At 42.5% G+C, this 20,986-nt stretch overlaps 1 protein-coding gene across 1 annotated transcript in view; it reads left to right on the forward strand.

Moving 5' to 3' along the window:
- Positions 1 to 1,062: 1,062 nt before the first annotated feature.
- Positions 1,063 to 20,986, forward strand: part of TSPAN5 (tetraspanin 5) — a 187,746-nt gene continuing 167,822 nt past the window's right edge. The window contains exon 1 of the mRNA XM_066280732.1: positions 1,063 to 1,513. Coding sequence (XP_066136829.1) covers positions 1,433 to 1,513 — 81 coding nt within the window. The 5' untranslated portion in view covers positions 1,063 to 1,432. The remainder of the gene's footprint in view (positions 1,514 to 20,986) is intronic.

Raw genomic sequence — 20,986 nt, forward strand, 5'->3', positions numbered from 1 at the left:
AGGAGGAGGGCAGAGGCAACATCTTGTCAGGTAGTGCTCTAAAACTATTTCCAGACACACGTTCTTATCCTTCCCCAGAGGTCAAAAGCTTAATGGTTCATGGTCTTTATAGGCTATTCGGATTCCTCAGATGGCCATCCTGAAACTCCTTGTGGATTTCTTCTTAAGAGTTAGGAACCAGTCAAGTTCCTGGGGCACTATTCCGTCCTGTGGGGGCATTTGCTTAGTGAATTTGTGTTGCTGCAATATATCTTTGGACGAGGGTCGTGTGCCGGCTCAGGACTCCTTTGGCCCATTTCTCCTTCCTCGTCTTATTGAATATAAGATAAAGCTCACTTCTATGGCAGGTGGGGAGGTTGGGCTAGAGCCACACTGGGATTCAAGAGACTTTCCTTGGCAATCCTCCCCATTCGCTGCCCCCATTTTCCGTCTCTCTTTTTTCTCCTTTGCCCAACACCCTACCTTTCCTCTTTGCCTTAAGCGAAGTCTACGACCCCTTTCTCTCGGCCTCAGTGTCCCGGTGTCTTCTCTCGAACGGTAACCGGTGATGGTGGAGGGGCGCGAGTGCGGTTACACCCGGAAGGGTGCTTGTCCTGAGGCTCGCTAGGTCCTCACTCACCTAGTCCTCGCGTGCCTCCAGAAACTGTCTGCTGGTGCGGGTGGCGGACCGGAATCCACTGCTCATCAATCGAGGTCACTCCGCCAGGCTGCTCGTAATCAGCGTGTTCCGGACGCCCTCCGACTTTCCTTCCTTTTGCCGTCTCCCCCACCTACCCGCCGCAGCGCTCGGGGGTCGTGGGTGCTCCGGGACGCCAGGGAAGGGGCGGGAAAGGGGGCGGGCGGAGCAGGCGAACCGCGGAGCGGTGGAGGGAGGAGGCTACGTGGTGCCACGGCCGCCCGGGAGCGCCCGAGCCCGCGCGCGCGCGCGTCTCGTTGAGGCTTGGGCAGCAGGCGGGCGGAGCTGCGGGCGGCGCGGATGGAGGAGCAGCCGGCCTAGCGGGTGGAGCGAGCGGCGGGAGGAGCGAGGGTGGGAGGGCGCGCGCGAGCCGGCGGGCGGGCGAGGAGCGTCTCCACCAACATCTGCCGCGGTCGCGTTTGCCTGAAGCCCGCAGACGGACCAACAGATAGATCGCCTGGCGGACGGACGCGGGCGCTCGCCTGGTACTCGAGGTCAGCTTCGGCGAGGCTCCGGGCTTGCAGGGCATAGCTTCCCCGCCCGCTCGTGGACACCCCGGCTCCGGCGGCCTTGGCGTGCCAGCGGGAGGAGGTGCGGGAGCCGCTCTCTGCCGGTCGGTCCCCACGCGGATCAGCTCGGGCCGCCGCGCCGCGCCGCGGCCCCGAGTCCCCACTCCCAGCCGGGCTGCTCCGAGCACCAGTGCTCCGGGGCTCCAAACTCGGGCTGCCGGGGCAAGTGTCTTCATGAACCCAGAGGATGTCCGGGAAGCACTACAAGGGTCCTGAAGTCAGTTGTTGCATCAAATATTTCATATTTGGCTTCAATGTCATATTTTGGGTAAGTTGGAGCGCTTTGGGATTTCAACTATTGTGGCCGATCGATTCGCGATTTCCCCTGCGTTGCTTGCTGCCTTTACTTTTCGCAGCCCCTCGGGCGCATGCTGGAGCAAGGAGAGGCATTTGCCTTCCGCCTCTCCAGCGTGTGTGTTGGAGAAACATTTCATCCTTCTAGGAATGGGAAGAGGTAAGAAGAGAGACCGAACCGGAGAGGGAGCACCCAGGCCTTGGGGGGGCTTTTTAATTGACGACTAGAAGATGCAGATGAAAGAAAGGGCTCAGCAGTTTGAGAAATGAGCAGCCACACGAATTTTATTTTCGCCCGGTAGGATATGGATGTTGGGCAGAACGTGCTGTCATAATAGGGAAGGCTAATCGGTCAGAGCCGACCCCGAGGTCCATCTTCTAACAAGGCTCTGATTGGACGAGAGCTTGGCTCGGTGTTGCCGCGGCTGGTCTGTGCCGTGCTCAGCGTGTAGCTTCTTGCACCATCTCGGGCTTTGTGTAGGATGCAGATGCGGCGGTATATGGTTCTGTACTGTGCACGTATATAACGCTGCCTGCAAGCTCTTCCCCTTCGGCTGGAAAGCGCTCCTTTTGCATAATGGACCAGCCAGTGGGCGCATAAGGTGGATAGATTTATTTCTATATATATTACTGTCAGGATAATAAGACGCTATCAAAATTTGTTCCCGTGTTTGTGCCTCTCGTCCTCCTTTTTTTAAAGGAGTGACATCGAGCGGGCTGTTTGGGGAAAATGCCAAGGAGAAGGGGTGCGAGACATGTTTTATGAGGGGTATCGGAGAGCAAATGCTTGAATGGAAGATTCAATCCATGGTCTGCTGGCACTACACTGTGTTGGGTACCTGTGTAATTAGGCTGGGACGCCTCGCCTCCTCTTTTGTTTTGTTTGGATTCTTTTCTTTGATCTCACAAACGTGTTCAGTAAACCAGACAAAGAGTTCACTAGGACCAGGGAGAAACGGTTCAAAGACCGTGTTATTTTTCCTCCCATCTCATCCCGTCCAGTCCCTTCCCGTTCCATCCCATCCCATCCTCTTCCTTACTGGGCACTCCCCCCACCCAGGGAAAGTAAAGATGGTGGCTGTCTGGGGGTTATTCAAGTTGCTGTTTCATGTAGGTTCAGTGTGATATAAAAATAATGCAAAGGCGGGATCAAAAATAATCCACAGCAGTCTGACACAGGGTGTATTTATTTTTATTCCCTTTAATTTTGGCTATTTGCTGTATGTATACATCTATGAGAATAGTTGTCAGTATAGCTCTTTGTATATTTTCTTTCAATCACACAATTACCAGGCTATTTCATTTTTATTTTCTGTTTTCTATAGGAGTATCTTTCATTGGACATACATGTTTTGCAAAAGGAAATGGAAAGGATTGGAGACCACTTTCTGTGTCAGCATGTCACCTGATAATGAGAGGGACACACAAATAAATATATGCAGTCATTCACAGGCATTTTTTTTTTTTTTTTTGCCAGTGATTATACACAATTTTTGTTAGTAGAAGTTCCCTTCCCTACAAACACCACTACACACATAGGAAGAAGAAATTATTTTCTTTGCTTTTTTTCCCCCCACCCCTGCTTGGAGTGCTTAAAAGTGTGGGATAGTGACATTTCGGAATGAGGTGTTTTGATTTTATCTGAAGTTGAAACTTTGTGACTTGGAGAGTCCGGGACTATAGAACTGGGGCTGGACCTCGGGGTAGTGAGCCGAGGCCTCTTGATTCCACTTGAACACTTCCAAAACTTGCACATTTTTAGCTGCCAGGCAACAGAAAGCACCCAGAGACTTGTCTGCAGCTTCATAGCAGGAGGTGGAAAAGAAAAAAAGGAATTTGGGCCTCTTTTCCCGAGAGCTTGGTATAATTTTGTCCAGTGTACAGAGGTAAATTTAGTATCTTCTGTGGATTAGGTTGTAGCAAAACCTGTGGAATTGTGGAGCTTCTCAGAGTTGCAGAGTGCTTGCATAGAGAGCTCCAGAATAGAGCCACATCTTCTCTGATTTTGAAGTGTTCATCTGTGGGGGAAGTTTTCTAGGAAGCTGGAAAGCCATGTAAGCTTTGCAACTAAACGAGCTGCCCAAAGTAGAATTGTTAGGTAGACGCCTTTGTTATAAGGGCCCTTCTCTTACTCTGCTTTCTTTCTTTTTTTTTTAAATTAATTTTGTTTTTGTTTTTTGTTTAGAGAGAGAGAGATGAAGAGAAACAGAGACAGAAAGAAACATTGATTTTTTGCTACACCCATTCATGCTGTCATTGGTTGTATGTGCCTGGTCTTGTATATGCCCTGACTGGGGATTGAACCTGCAACCCCTAAACGATGCTCTAACCAACGGAGCTACCCAGCCAGGGCCCTAACTCTACTTTCTATTCACCCTTTTCCCTCTTTCTCTGCCTAAAGTTTTCCATTCAGATATGTCCCCACCCCCATACCTTTCCCATCCTGCTTTCTGCTTCAAAATTAGCTCATATTGAAGTCACCCATTTGTCAGTACTCTGGTCTCTAGTGGTGATGAGGAGGAAGGCAGGCATGATATTTGATGAAAGTAATTCAGATTAAAAGGTTAATGACTGAGAAAGTGGGGTCGGTAGCTTGGCAGTCTGTTTCTGTAAAGTTGCACACCTGGCACTCTACAGAGTCTTCATCCACTCTGTGAATGTCAGGAAGAGCAGACTTGGGCCCTGGCCAGTTAGCTCAGTTGGTTAGAGTGTGGTCCCAATTTGCCGAGGTTGAGAGTTTGATCCCCGGTCAGGGCACATCCAAGAATCAACCAAGGAACGCATAAATAAGTGGGACAACAAATCAATGTCTCTCTCTCTCTCTCTCTCTCTCCTCTCTCTCTCTCTCTTCCCGCCTCATCTCTCTCTAAAATCAATCAAAAACAATAAACAGAAAACAGGCTCAGTGTGATTCTTACACAGTTATGAATAAGAGATTGATAGTAGAGAGCATGGTTTCCTAATCTTGCATGTACACGCTGTGAAATCCTAGAATAAATTTGAAGTACATTGAAGACATTTGGAGGTAAAATAAAAATTGAAAATATAGGAGCACCAGCATTAAGAGTTTGTTTCTCTCACTAACAAGTAGTTTGACTCCTTGCCACTCAGTTAACAGCCCTGAGCCTCATTTTCTCACTAAAAATGAAGGAATTGAACAAGTTGTAAGGTTCTTTCTAGTTCTGAAAAAGAATGAGTCTGTTGAGTTCCAGTTTGCTGGGGAAGAAAAATACTAGAGATGGCCTGACCTGTGGTGGTGCAGTGGATAAAGCGTCGACCTGGAACGCTGAGGTCGCCGGTTCAAAACCCTGCACTTGTCTGGTCAAGGCACGTATGGGAGTTGATGCTTCCTGCTCCTCCCCCCTTTCTCTCTCTCTCTCTCCTCTCTAAAAAATGAATAAAAAAAAAATACTAGAGATGGGCACTAATATAATGAAAGTAGCATATGTTGGGATGTTTGTTAAATTATAGGCCTTTTCTCTTACTGAGACTTGTCTGAAGATCAATTTTATTATTTCATTTCTTCCTGGAAGGGTCTTTCATTTAAAAAATCTTTTAACACATTTCTTCTTGTCTTACTCACTTATTGGTATAGTATGTATTTCTCCCTCTACCTATTGTGAACCTCGAACATAGTCCTGTGAGTCATTAAAGACATTTTTATTATTAGTTAGCATTTTATTTGTAAAATCTGAATCCTTTTATATAACAGTTGTAATGATAGTCTGAGTAACAAAGTCAACATCTTGTACAGATTCCTTTCTCATTAGTTATCACAGGGTGGTGGGGAGAATCTTATTTTCTCTATTTTATATTGGAAGAGTTCAAGCCAGAAGGGAATTGATTTTATTGAGGGTGTCACCATTCTATGACATTTCTCAGAAAACTCTGAGGCTTAGGGATGGGAGAGGGCAGAAAAAGGAAGTTTTGTTTTCAAGGCAGTTGCTTCTTTTGGCTACTGAACCCCCACCTCCTATCACCCACCATTACTAGATGTTTTACTTTGGACCTTTTTGGAATCTGGCTGTAATTCTCAACTGTTTCTAGGCAAGTAAATGATCCCAGTATTCTCCCTATCTATGGCTATATAACACAAAGCCCCCAAACTTAGTGATTGAAAACAGAACTCCATTGTTACTATCTCAGTTCTGTGATTTGACCAGGCTCGTTCGAGCTATTGGCACTTGGGATCTCTGGTGCTGTTGCAGTGAGATATGGCCAGGGCTGGAGTTATCTGAAGACTCAGTTGGGGTGGGGTGTTTGCTGAGAGTTCAGCCAGGGTGGTAGGCTGGAGTACCTATGCATGGCCTCTTGTCTCCGAGAGTAGAAGAGGAAGGTTTTCACCAGTTAACCCTATACCTGGAACTGGCCCATTGTCCCTTTCATCTGTTTCACTGGTTAAACCATGCATGGTGCCTGTTCAGTTTCAAGAGAGTGAAGAACGGAATTTCTTCTTTTATGGAGAGGTGTGGTTTGTGGCCAACTTTGAAAAATACAGTCTGCTCTACTGGGTCTTTTTTTTTATATTATTATTCAGTGAGAGGAGGGGAGGCAGAGAGACACTCTCCCATGTACCCCGACCGGGATCCACCCAGCAAGCCCACTAGGGGGCATTACTCCATTGCTCAGCAACCAGCTCTTCTTGGCGCCTGAGGGGGAGGCCATGGAGCCATCCTCAGCAGCTGGGGCCAACTGGCTCCAATAGAGCCATGGCTGGGGGGGTGGGGTGAGGGAGGAGGGATGGAGAAGCAGATGGGCACTTCTCTTGTGTGCCCTGACCAGGAATCGAACTTGGGACATCCACATGCTGGCTGATGCTTTACTACTAAGTTAACTGGCCAGGGCCTGCTCTACTAAGTCTTAACTTCTTGTTAATAAAGGAATAATAACATTATCTAATAGAGCGAAGGATTCAATGAGAAAATGTATTACCAAGCACAGTGTCTCAGTATTTAAAAAATGGTGAATATCATTATTGTTATTATTTCCAGATTTCATACTAGTTACATCCTGGACTTTACAATTTCTTTCTTTCTTTTTTTTTTTTTTTTTTTTTTTTTTTACAGAGACAGAGAGTCAGAGGATAGATAGGGACAGATAGGGACAAACAGATAGGAACAGAGAGAGATGAGAAGCATCAATCATAAGTTTTTCGTTGCAACACCTTAGTTCATTGATTGCTTTCTCATATGTGCCTTGACCGTGGGCCTTCAGCAGACCGAGTAACTCCTCAAGCCAGCAACCTTGGGTCCAAGCTGGTGAGCTTTGTTCAAACCAGATGAGCCTGTGCTCAAGCTGGCGACCTCGGGGTCTCGAACCTGAGTCCTCTGCATCCCAGTCCGACGCTCCATCCACTGCGCCACTGCCTGGTGAGGCCTGGACTTTACAATTTCTAAAGTACCTCAGTCTCATGGTACATTGGCATCATTACTACAAAGTAATGATGATACCATTTGGATCGAAAGGAGCTGAGGTGAATGAATGCTATAGATTTGACTGTCACCGTCATTAATTGGAAAAAGTTTCATTAGATCAGTGGAAGCCTTGCATGACTTGGAAGAACCAAGTCATGTTTTTCTTCTCTTTGCTGAACAAGGATTAGAACAGCCTTGGATACTTGGGGCCAAATTCTCTTTGATGTGCTTGCAAATTCTACATTGCATCTTTAAGTGTAGGTTTCTCCTGGGTTGATGGCAGCATGTTGTGCCCAATTTGTTTCCACAGGGCTTAAATGCGGAGAAGAGAGAGATTTAAGGAAACTTGGGGGGCATCAAATAGGAAGCCTTAGCTTATGATTCACTATAAATTGTAAGATGTTCTGGAATGATGATACATCAGCAGTTTATAAGTCATAATTTTTGCTTTAATTTGCTAGACATCTGTTAGCTTCGATGGCAACCATATGGGAGTCTAAATTGCCTTTTGAATTACAGGGAGATGGTAAGAAGAAAGCTAAATATAGTTATGAAAGTGTCATATGGGAAAAGTGTAAGAAAAGTGGGTGTACAGACCTCAGTGGGAGAAGTAATTGAACACTGACCTGCTTCGTCTGGTCGCTCACTCTTGGGTCAGGGAGAAGGTGCTGAAGCATTCTCACTTGATGATATGGCTGGAAGATTGAAATGAAGCCAAGAGGGAAAGTTGGAAAACAAAATAATGTTCTACTCACCATAAAATTGCCAACGTAAGCTCATTTAGGTAGGTCACTCTGTCTTAATATGGCTACAGTCATAGTCCCTGGCAGAAGGTGAAAGGTGCCTATATTTGAATAGAGCTTTATAATTATGTCTCTCATCTAAGCATCTCAAAGCGTCTAACAAGCATATTATGACATCTTTGTGACAGATGAAGAAGTTGGAGCACAGAGATAGATGTAAAGTGATTTGAGGCGTTGAAGAACATGTCAGGGTTCACTTTTGGTGTGTTAAGTCTCTTCCAGTAACTAGCCCTAGCTTCTCCTTTGAAACTTATTTTAGAAGATGCTTGCTATTTTAAAATAAAACATCAAGTTACTTACATCTGTTCATAATTGAAAAGTGATAAAGTTTTTGCATATGCCTCAATTAGCACCACCTACAAGCACAAAAATGTTAGGATGAAAATGTAGTTATAAGGAATATGTTAGAAAAATAAACTATTGTGTCCTCTATTAAAAATTCATAAAAGCAGATTGGAGTATTAAAGACAATGCTCTTGAGTCACATGCTTCTTTCTATACGAATACTGATGACGTCTTAAAATTTCTAACTTCCAAATAATTACACTTCACTGGATTATAAGGGCCTCAATGGAAGGGACTGTGTCATTCATTTTCATAAATCCAGTGTCTAGCACATTGTCTGAAACACAGTAGATGTTTAATAAATGTTTGCTGAATGAAGGAATTATTAAATCATTAGAAAGTACATAGGTGTCATTTCCTCTAAATTCCTATTTGCTGAAGCATTTTCTGTTTAACATCCTGCCAACTCTTCTAAGAATGGATCTGTTTTAGTACCACTTTAATGGTTATAGAAGTTCATTTATCCTCAAAACAGATATAATCTGTTTCCCTGCAACTTCTTTCCTCCCAATATAGTGTTGCTGATTTAATTTTTACTTTGAAATAATCTCATACCTATAGAAAAATTGCAAGTGGTACATTTTTTTAAAAATCCAGAATCATTTGAGAAAAAGTTGTCAGCATGATAGCACAGCAATATTTTCTGTAAACTAGGATATTCTCCTAGATAGATAGCCACAGTACAGCCATTACAGCCAGGAAATTACCATTGATACATTACCATCATCTAATCCAGTGGTAGTCAACCTGGTCCCTACCGCCCACTAGTGGGAGTTCCAGCTTTCATGGTGGGCGGTAGCAGAGCAACCAAAGTATAAATAAAAAGATAGATTTAACTGTAGTAAGTTGTTTTATAAAGATTTATTCTGCCAAACAGTGAATATCCGACATAAAGTATTTGGTAAGTAACTATTATTAGATGCTTTAACTTGCTGTAACTCTGCTTTATAAATTTTATAAAGTAAAGTTACTTCCCTACTTTATAAATCACCATTACTGTGGAACCGGTGGGCGGTTAGAAAATTTTACAACTAACAGAGATACAAAAGTGGGCGGTAGGTATAAAAAAGTTGACTACCCCTGAATCCTTCCATCTCATTCAAGTTTCCCAGTCCCAATCGTGTCTTACAAAGCAAAAGAATCCAGTTCGGAACATATATCATATTAAATCTTTTTAGTCTCTTTCAGTCAGTCCTTCCTTGTCAGAATCTTGATACTTTTAAAGATTATAAACCAGTTATTTGGTAGCCTGTCCCTCAGTCTGGGCTTGTCTGCTGTTTCCTTATTCTTTGATTCAGGCCGTGTGTCTTTGGCAGGAAAATGACAGAAGTGCTGCTGTGTTCTTCTTATTGTTGCATCCCATCAGGTGGCACTGATTATTGTTTGTCCCACTACAGATGATGGTCACCTGATTCAAGTGTTGTCTGCCAAGCTTCTCCACCATAAAGTTATTTTTTATTCTTTTTTGTTAATTTTGTAATTCTGTGGCAAGTTGCTTTTTAAAAAATTACCCGAATTTATTGATTTGAGAGAGAGGAAGGGAGAGAGGGAGAAACATCAATTTGTTGTTGCACTTATTTACGCATTCACTGGCAGATTCTTTTTTTTTAATTTTTTAAAATTTTATTTATTGATTTTTAGAGAGAGAGGAGTGAGAGAGAGAGAGAGAGAGAGAGTGAGGAGCAGGAAGCATCAACTCCCATATGTGCCTTGACCAGGCAAGCCCAGGGTTTCGAACCGGCAACCTCAGTGTTCCAGGTTGACGCTTTATCCCACTGCGCCACCATAGGTCAGCCACTGGCAGATTCTTGTATGTGCCCTGACTGGGGATGGAACCTGCAACCCTGGCGTATCAGGATGACGCTCTAACCAACTGAGCTACCTGGCCAGTGCAAGACAAGTTACTTTGAAGCTATGTAAATAGTCCATTTCTTATCAAATTTTTCATCAATTAATGAATTAATTTTAAACTTACTGTTTAGAGAGAGAGAGAACAACACTGAACTGTTGCTGTAATCATCCATGCATTCATTGGTTGACTTGTGCATGTGCCCTGACTGGGGACTGAACCCACAACCTTGGTGTGTCAGGGCGACACTCCAACCAACTGAACTGCCTGGCTAGGGCTTAATTTATTTATTTCCATCAGTAAGAACTTATTGTTTCCTTTTCTTCAGTGTGTTTTAATTACACTGTTAGTCTTAGTACTTACTTTGTTGTTCCAAGTTTGGCTTCAGTGGCAGTCTTCTCAGGAGGCCTCTGGTGTCCTTTAACTCCCATCATTCTTTGAGGACTTCTTTGTTTTCAGGCAGAACAGGATATTCCAAGCTCTGTTTTGTATCAGCCATTTTTCCAAGGAGCTCTGGTTCCTTTGAGTGGAGAATGGTATTTAGAAGCCAAGATCCGGTTATTTGTGCTCATCTCTGTGAGGGTATCACTACCTCTGGGACCTCTCTGTGGAAAGAACAGTGGACTCGGTGTATGCATATATCCATATACACACCTACACACCTTTACATCTTCATTTCTATGTCTAGTTATACATTTTGGAAACCATAGTTCACAGTGATTAATTCTTACCTCTGTCTGATACCACAGTATTTATTCTAGGTTCTTACTTTTTCCATATTTATCACTACCTTCTTTGACAGTGAGGTTCCTGGCTCCCATTACTCTTAGCTGTTTACTTGGTAAAGCTCCTGTATGTCTCCAGTCTTCCCTTGCTGCCCCTCCCGTGGCTGCCCTGCTCACCTGCTGGTGCTTGCATTCCCTGCCATAACCCCACTGCCCACTGTGAACACCCTTTTCACTCCGATCAGGCTGTGATACCCTGCTTTGGGTTTCCACAGACCTCCCCATACCCGTCCCTGAGCAGAGGCCCACCATGCTCAGTCCCCAACCTGACTTTAGGACTGAATTCTTCAGGAAGGAGAGCGGGAATGGCTTAGGTTACACTTGTGTAATACGAAATAAGACTAATCCCCCTTTTCTGTAGCTCTTCATTATTTAAAAATAGCCATTATGTCATTCTTAAACCTTTTTTTTATATCTTTAAAAGTTCTGAGTCTGTCCATGTGTTTTTCATTTATGATTTCCAGATTGTTCTTGGCCCTAGTCATGGTACTCTGCCTGTGGTCCCATTTGGATACACCTCCATTGATGGAGCAATCAGAAGGGAACACATTCTTCACCTGCTGTTCCAACCATCCAGAGAGCTGTGTGCTAATACTCTCCAACTCCCTTAAGTCTCTAGGCTGTGCTGGACCTGGAGGCTAGAGCCTCTGCCACTGCCTGGTTTGTCTTTGAGGAAGGTACTCTCACTCACAAAGTTGTTCCTCCAGTTGCTCACCTACAGTATGGGGAAAATAATTCCAGTGGTTCGCAGAGTTGTTACCCAGTGGGATGGTGCGTGTGACGGTGCTTTGTAAAAGGTAAACTCAGTACAGGTAGTAGTTATTAACCCAGGCTGCTGTACACATGCTTTTCCTGGCAGCGGGAGAACATTGTTGGCTGAAGTTGAATTTCTAGTGCAATGAAACCTTCCGCTCTTACAATTGAACTTCTGTTAAACTCTTTTCCCTAGGCTAAGTGCTAATCAGAACCCCAAATCCTCCAGTTAATTATTTGAATTTAGAACTGTATATTTAAACATTTAGATGTCTTATTCTGGGCCAGTGGTTTTCAAATTGTGCTACCAGCAGCCTTGTCTTCCTTAAGGTGTGCACAGGCCCGAGTCAGCCATTTGGTTTGATATTTTGGGATTTTGCTTGGAAAAAAAAGGGGGGATATCTACTGCTTAAATATACAATTGAAAACCACCATTCTATCCGTCAGACATTTTTGAATCTTTTAAATGTATTGATTGGTTTTAGAGAGCCAGAGAGAGGGAAGCATTTATTTCTTATTCCACTTATATATGTATTCATTGGTTGCTTCACATATGTGTCCTGACTGGGGATTGAACCCCAACCTTGTTGTGCCAGGATGACGCTCTAAGCGACTGAGCTAACCGGCCAGACCAGATGTTTTTGAATCTTGATTGTCAAAGCACGTCTAAAAATTATCACTGGTATGAATTTTTCTCCTCTGAACAAATGCCTTCATGCATAGGCGAGCCCTCTCACTGACTAGGGGGACTTCCGTAGGATGAGTTGATATTTCACCTCTTTATCGTTATGGCAGCATATGTAATAAGTCTTTAGTCAGGACATTTCAGTTTTTATGGGTTTGGTTTTTAAACCCCTATAGGTAGTTTTGATGCTCAGCTGAGGCTGAGAAGCTTTGGCTTGTTTTTCTTGGCAAGCTGCGACATCTCCTCCCATCTTTCTCCGGAGGGGACACTGGGGGGGCTGGGAGTGGGTGGTGTCAAGTTCTGAGGAAAGGCTGGCTGATTTCACCAGCATGTGAAGCTAATGTTCTTTGTGTATGAGAAAAAGATAATGTGGCCCACTTTAGCCCTCATGGAATTTTTTTATTAATCCAAAAAAATGCCAGTTTATTTTTAAACCTGAAAGCAAACCTAATAACAATGAGAAAAATTTCTACTAAAAATATGATGCTAAAAATTAGCATCATATAGGGATAGACGCTTGTTATTTATTCAGCAGGAACAAGGAAGAAATAGACATTTTTGTCCTTTCGGACTTGCTGTCCTGTACGCTTCAGCGCAGTGAACTGGGTCTAACTGCGTACGCCAGACAGCCACTTGCTTCAGAACCCAGCCTCTCTGTCCACGGTGCTCTGCTTCGTAGCCTGTTTTTCCCGGGGCTCTCTGTCACTGTGGTAATGTGCCGCAGGAGGGAGTTTCTTCCCTCATATATACATGTGCAGAGTTGACAGTAAAGCAAATACAGGAGAACCAGCCCTGATATTTGTCAGTTTTCGTTAGAAAGAAAGGTTTCAATGTAGACTATTCGGAGTGTGTATAATGAATTTTCCTGTTATTATTTCCTTAAAAAAAGATTAGGCATTTGATTACAGCTGGGCTCCTAAAGTGAAGTCTTTTGAAAGAAATACAATTCTGAATAAAAATCTAAAATATCTCTGTGAGATGTTTTACTGAGGCGATCATCATCACTACTAATATAGATAAGTAAATAATAAATAAATAAACCCAATGGCACATGAATCCTGTGGTTAGCAATGTGATATTACCTGTATGTACATAAAGGACCATTAATTATGAAGTGCAGTGTATAATTTTTAAGTAATATACTTACCAACCACAATAACAAAATAGTATTGGAAATGGATGACAAAACACACTGGCTACCCTCATTGGAAACATACCGTGATGCTCTATAGCTCTTCCAGCTACTATTTACAATTTAGATAAGCATTACAAGGCATAGGGGGTCTTGTTGAAATTTTTTTCTCTAAATTATACTTGGCACTAAGGCTCAAATTTCTAAAAATCTGGAGGGAACAGCTGGTGCTCTAATAAATATTCAGGCCAGCTATTCTAATGCTTTTTACTTAATTAAGTAATCCTAATAAAAGGAATACTTGACTTAGCATTTCTCAAAGTATATGTTCTGCTTCCAACAAAAATTTCCCCCAACTGTTAATATTTCCCCCCGAAGCAGCCCTAAAACTTAATTCTGCGAAGGAAGTACTACGGTTCTAATCACTGTTGAAGCATTTAATGCCAAAACTTAATTTTCATGTTTTAAGGTATAGTTGTAACAGTATGACCCAGCCTGACAAAGACTTCAAGTCCTTGGGCTTTTTAGGAAAATTCTTTGTGGAGTACAGTATTAGAGAGTGAGAAAAGGTTCATCCAGATGTGGGCATCCCAGTACCCCCGTGGTAGGCAGGCAGAGGAATCTGGTGGAAGGACTTTGGACTTCAAGCCTGTCTGGATTTTCACCACGCTCCTTTCCCAGGCTTGTGACCTTAAACAGGTTACTTACTCACCTTGTGGTTTGTCTCTTCCTCAGCTGCAAAGGAGCATTTTTAGCTGCAGTGTTAATTAATGTTATTTATGGTAGTATTAAGACCTAACAACTATCTCCGAGTCATGAAGATTAGAGGAGTTAATGTGTATAAACTGCTTGGAATACGCAAGAGGTATTAATAATTATTATTCTATTTTCTTCAACACCCATAATTTCTTTCGGTTAGTTTTCTTCTTTCAGAATTTTAAAAATAATCTTACATTGTAACATATATTTGTTTGGTCTCTGTAATGTTCTGCTTACATAAGTACATTCTCAAGATAACTAAAGGGAAAAAAGATCTAACAGATGTTCAGTGTTCTTTTCATTGAAATGAATGGCATGTAATTTTTATGGATACAAGACTCTGAGTTCCTGTCTATTGTTTGTTGTTAATTTTCTCATTTTTCTTTACCCAGGTAGATTCACTCTTCATTTTCTTTGCAAAACCAAACTCATAGTGTTTTTTGTTGTTATTGTTGTTTTTTTAGCTAGAGAGAGAGAGAGACAGAGACAGAGAGAGATGAGAAGCATCAAGACAGAGACAGAGAGAGATGAGAAGCATCAACTCCTAGCTGCGGCACTTGAGTTGTTTATTATTGCTTCTCATCTGTGCCTTGACCAGGGGGCTCCAAGCTTACAAGCGAGTGACCTTGGGCTTCAAGCGAGCGACCTTTGGGCTTAAGCCAGCAGTCATGGGATCATGTCTATGATTCTATGCTCAAGCAGGTGACCCTGCGCTCAAGCCAAAAGAGCCTGCGCTCAAGCCAGTTGAACCTGTGTGCAAGCCGGTGACCTCGGGGTTTCGAACCTGGGTCCTCAGCATCCCAGGCTGATGCTCTATCCACTGCGCCACCACTAGTCAGGCTTATATTAGTGAGTTTTGGCCTCACACCATTAACATTTATTAAATCTGGATATTCTGGAAATATCTAGATGGCTGTAACTATAGATGTTGATAGCTTCTGTGGTATTATAAGTCTTACGTATTTTTGGTCTTGTTTTACTCTGTATTTCAGACAAATTCCTTAGGTTTCGAAGATGATCACCAAGTCAGTGTGATAGATAACTCACGTTTTCTCCTTGTGTGTCCTTCTTGTTGATGCACAGCCAGGATTTTGGCTGAACTACCTGGATCATGACTAAATGAGTCACCCGTCTTGGGGAGCGAGTGACTGCCTGGCTTCTCCTCTGGAGTATTAATGGGATACACTGAGAGTTGTGCTCTTTTGCCTCAAGTACTGTCACCTGACGCAGAAGACCCAGCTGTCCTATTTTCAAGCATAATCTTCTAACTGTGCTCAACTCCGGGATAAAAAGCCAGAGCATGCTAATTTAATTGGCGCAAGGAGCCTTGTCACTCATTCTCTTGCAGAAGGTGTGCAGAAAGCTGCAGCCCTTGAAATTGAAGAGAAAGGATGAAGGGGAGGACTAAGTAGAATTTTACTGTAGTCTTTGTTGGTAAAAACGATGATGTATGTAGCACGAGAAGATATTTTAGGGGCGTATTTAAAGTAATTTTAGCTTACCCACCACGACCCCAACACTGCTGGTTTAGATTCATTCATTTCACAATCCTTTGATGGCTTGTAACACCCTGAGGGGAAAGCACTCGGGCTGGCTCCTTGACCGACCTCTGCCGTGGATTTCCTGGAGCGTCTGGAGGAGAGCCACCTGTGAGTAAAGCAGTGCATCTCAGAGCTCACTTGCAAATTGCCTGCACTATTTTGGACAAACTCTTGTGCCACCCCAGAATTTCTCAGATTTTAATGTACATCCAGTTCACACTGGGATTTTGTTTAAGTTGTGGATTTGCATTCAGTCGGTAGGTGTGAGAAGGTCAGAGATCAGGCTCCCAGCTCAGGTAGAAGTTGCTGGTTCACTCATCTCATTTTGTATTGCAAGGATCTAAATCATTTTGAACTTTTCTTCTTTTAAATTGACTCTGTTTTTAAGCTTAAATACATTTCCTTTTTATTATTATTATTTATTTATTTATTTATTTTTTTTTTTATTTTTTTTTTTTTTTCATTTTTCTGAAGCTGGAAACAGGGAGAGACAGTCAGACAGACTCCCGCATGCGCCCGACCGGGATCCACCCGGCACGCCCACCAGGGGCGACGCTCTGCCCACCAGGGGGCGATGCTCTGCCCATCCTGGGCGTCGCCATATTGCGACCAGAGCCACTCTAGCGTCTGGGGCAGAGGCCACAGAGCCATCCCCAGCGCCCGGGCCATCTTTGCTCCAATGGAGCCTTGGCTGCGGGAGGGGAAGAGAGAGACAGAGAGGGAAAGCGCGGCGGAGGGGTGGAGAAGCAAATGGGCGCTTCTCCTATGTGCCCTGGCCGGGAATCGAACCCGGGTCCTCCGGTTATTTTTAATTCATTTTTTCAAGAGGAGAGTGAGAGAGAGAAAGAGAGAAAGGGGGGAGGAGCAGGAAGCATCAACTCCCATATGTGCCTTGACCAGACAAGTGCAGGGTTTTGAACCGGCGACCTCAGTGTTCCAGGTCGACGCTTTACCCACTGCGCCACCACAGGTCAGGCCTAAATACATTTCTTTTAACTATTCCGATGCATACAATGATAGTAATGTGGCTTATTAACTTCTAAGTAGCTACTGGTGCCTGCTGGCGGACCTGATTCAGGCATATATCTCCTTTGTCACCATGGAGGTTAACAGGTGTGCAGTGTTCACATCCTGGCATCAAATGGTGACTTTCTCCTTGACTAGACCAGAAGATTAAAAAAGAGTACAACAGGAAATGACTTTCTTATCCAAAGTTATTTAATGCTATAGTCTAAAGTAATCTCTTCTGGAAACCCAGGTCACCATGGAATCACACTTTGGGGAACATTGCTTTTAAGTAATTTGCAGGAAGGCGTGCATTTATAAACTGAAACCTATTAGTGAGATGGATGAATCTCTAGAGGTAAAGTGGGGGGGGGAGGGTGTTGAAATTTTTGCCTACTCCAGATTCTGTTTCCTATCAGGGAAATGTTGCTAACCGTAGGCCCAGGGAGTAGTTAGCTACATCTTAAGTATAAAAAGAAAAATACTTTGGAAAATTATATCTCAGGCTAACAAGAAGTCAACCTTAAATACTTAGGAAATCTATCTCAGTGATTGTTGTTCTCTGCTCCTTTCTCTCTTCCTTTAAGTTACTATAGATTATGTTTAATTTTAGAACGAATCCATTTATTTGATGTGGTTTTTTTAGAATAGGACACTTTATTTATGCTTTTCTATTGTAGAAACAAAAGTTCAGCAACATCATCAGTATACCTTATTTTAAGGAGAAAAAATTCACCACAACCCCAATGATAGTTTCTTTTGGTTCAGTTGTGGTAAAATTGGAGAGCTGTGAACAAATACACCAAAACAAACAACCAAAAAATACATTTTAGGGATTCAGTTGTAGTCACAAGGATTCGAATTTAGCAAACTTCAGCTACTTCGGTTCGTAAAGGGAAAATGTGCTTTTCCATCATTACCTTTTAAGCGTCTCTTCTGACTTTACTGGCGTTCTCTCCCTTAAGATAACATTTAAAGTAAGTGTTTTCAACATACAGAACAAATACCTTGTGAGTAAACAACAATTTCACACAACCCCCCCCACCCCATCAATCAATAAATCTGCTTTAGACATTTGAGAGAAACCCTGTACTTTTAAAGGAAAGAGTTAGTGTTAAGTAACTGAAAAACAAAAACTCAAAAACCTGACTCCTAGCTCTAAATATTTTTTAAGATGACCTTCGGGTAGGCAGAAAAATGTATTTGGGAACTGCCTGCACACCTGTTTTTTTGTTGGTACCTACATGACAACTCATGTGAGAAATGCTAGTAGTATATATACGATATATATTTTAACCCCATAACTGGAATTTTAGGGAAAACGGTTTTTTGTTTTTTAATAACAGTTCTTTTAGCATCATCTATTGGTTTTTGAAAGAATTAAATGAAGAGATGGCTAGATAATAGTGTTATATGTGGCATTCTCATTTTTTCCTGAGTCTGCAAGATTTAATAATTTCTAACATTTTTACTGTATGCTTTGAGAGTTTTAAAGTTGCTCTCTAGTGAGGATTTGAAACTATTCTATGAAAGCTGCAAAAATAGTGTTTTACTAATCTCTTTTTAAAAATGCAGAATCAATATTTTAGAAAAGAGATTACTGGGGGTCACTAAAACGAGGTTTGAAATATCTTTTCTATTTTGTGAATAACATATTCCATTTAAATATTGATATATATCCTTAGATTTTTAAAATATATATTCAGTATATATATCCTTCATGAAACATTATGTATTGATTTATATCCTTGGATTTTTTTTTAAAGGAGATATGTGCTCTCTCAGAGAAAGAAAAACCACCTAAATGACTTTATGACCTTTAAACAGTTTCATTTGCCAAAAAGACTAAAATTTTATCATAGTGTGTACTATAAATATGCAAACTAAATGAAAATTTCTTTTAAGTTTAAATTAAAAACAGGAGATCAGTTTTAGTATCTAAGACACAAACAGAAAAAAGGCTATTACTGTATTTTTTGTTCTTAGATGAAGATTAGAAAATAAACTCTTTGAACTATGAAATTACCACATTTTAGCTGGAGGCACTAACAGATCATAAATTATTGCTAAGAACCTTTCATGTGCAGTTTTTAAATTTTAAGCATCCTTTCTATTCAGTTTTCCCCTTTTCTTCTCCCTTTCTGTGATTTTAATTCCAAATTGAGAAGACAGGGCTTTTTGCTTTTAGGAAAGCTAAATCATTTTCTCATTCTTTATAAGTTTAACCTGCTGCTGAAAGAAAAGCAGGTTGGAATTATTTTGAACAGGAATACAAATACTTAATTCAGTGTTATTGTGGGTCATGTTAGTGCCCGTGAATTGGAACTATCTTTTAATTGGTCTTTTCCAGTCCTGATTATATAATATAATCTTAGAACTTTTATGTTGAAAGAGACCTTACTAATCACTTGGCCCTCTAGTGTTTACCTCTCCCCTACCCCCCCTTCTTTTTATTACCCTCCAAGCAAAAGTCTATGCAAAGCTCCCAATTTATAGAGCAGGGAACAGCTGCTATTTTGGGAGTTTAGTGTCTCAGTGGGCTCAGCCATTCTCGGCCTCGCTGTATGGGAGAGTGTGCAGAGGGGACAGCCGGAGAGAAGGCATCTGTTTACCATTTGTGCATTAAACTGGGATGAAGTCGGCGTTTGGCCTGTGCTGTCAGTCTGTGGGCAGTGAGCATGCCAATTGCCCAAGTTTCCAGGTTCCAGCACTTTGACGCCATTTAGTTCTACTAAGCAGTTTTGGCGTAGTCATTTTGATTAACATCAACCTTGCTTATGTTGAGTAAGTATTCAGGTTATTTATTATGTATTACTCTCATGCTTTGGAATGAACAGTCTCAAAAACTGCTTCATATGGATTCCATATGTGGCTTTTTAAGTTAGCAGAAATGCAAAGGCTTCCAATTAATTTGTACATAAAGTTCCATATTGAATAGATTAAGCTTGATGGCATAGGTATTATTTGAGATTCTTTGTCATCTCTAATATTGTTCATATTTCACTTAAACAAGCTATTAGGTGTTTGAAGATTCTGTGGTGATGAACTTCATCTATGAATTCACATATGTCCTATTTCTTTATTTTTTAAAATTACTGAATGCATACAGCCACAGAATTGGTTTTGTTGTTTGTTTTGCACTGATGAGTTCCAGAGAGTATGAGGTGATATTTTTAAGGGGGGGCATTAACTTCTTATTTCTAACCTTTCCTGACCCCCTCTCCCAAAGCTAGGCACAGAATATTGCAAATATAAGATAGCGATTTAGAGACTACTTGGGGTCAGATATTGATTGGCCTTGACACTTCTAAGCTGTGTAACCATGAACTATTACTTCATCACTCTGACCTGTTTGGTTTGGGCAGAAAATGGTTAATAGTAGTAGTGCCTGCATCTAGAAAAATTGTAAAGACTCAGTGAGATTAGGGACGCACAGCCCTGAGCTCAGTGCCAGGGAGGGGAGCGCTCTGTGAATGTGGACCAGGTGTGGAATAGATGATGACTCGGCACGGAGGCAGGCTTTCGGGGCATCATCGCCTGGGAGAGGTTATCGGTGTCCAGGGACTGCAACCTTCCATGTCAGGGAGGTGCACTCTGTATGATAGGACTTCTCACTCATGCCAAGCTTGGTTTGTTTCCCGCTCTTCACTCACTCTAGGAGATCCCCATGCTTTCCTTTGGTGACTGGATCTACTGAGAATTTTTTAGCCAGGGCAGCTGTCCATTCACCCCCCCCCCCCCTTTTTATTATTAAGTGAGAGGCGGGTGGTAGGGAGGCAGAGACAGACTTCCGCATGCACCCTGACTGGGATCCACCCTGCAAGCCCCTGTAGGGCGATGCTCTGCTCATCTGGGGCCACTGCTCCATTGCTCGGCAACTGAGCTATTTTAACACCTGAGGCGAGACCATGGAGCCATCCTCAGTGCCTGGGTCAAATTGCTCAAACCATTCAAACCATGGCAGTGGGAGAGGAAAGACAGACAGAGAAAGAGAGAGAGAAGGGGGGGAGGGGAGAAGCAGATGGTCACTTCTCCTGTGTGCCCTGACTGGAAATCAAATCTGGGACTTCCATGTGCAGGGCCGATGCTCTACCACTGAGCCAACTGGCTAGGGCTGTTCCCCACTCTTTTGGACCTTAACTTTTTCTCATGTTTGCTATAGCTGTCCAGCACCCCTGGCATGGCCTGACCAGCCAGCCCTGTTTCCCTATCACAGATGCCAGCATTTCTCATGTCTTGCCTAGAGGGTCATTTCTGTTTGTTTGTTTCATTGATTTTAGAGAAAGAATGGGAGAGAGAGAGAAAGAGAGAGAGAGAGAAACATTGATTTGTTGTTCCACTTATTTATGTATTCATCTGTTGATTCTTTTTTTTTT

This window comes from Saccopteryx bilineata, chromosome 5, assembly GCF_036850765.1.
Source record: "Saccopteryx bilineata isolate mSacBil1 chromosome 5, mSacBil1_pri_phased_curated, whole genome shotgun sequence".
NCBI classification, from domain to species: domain Eukaryota; kingdom Metazoa; phylum Chordata; class Mammalia; order Chiroptera; family Emballonuridae; genus Saccopteryx; species Saccopteryx bilineata.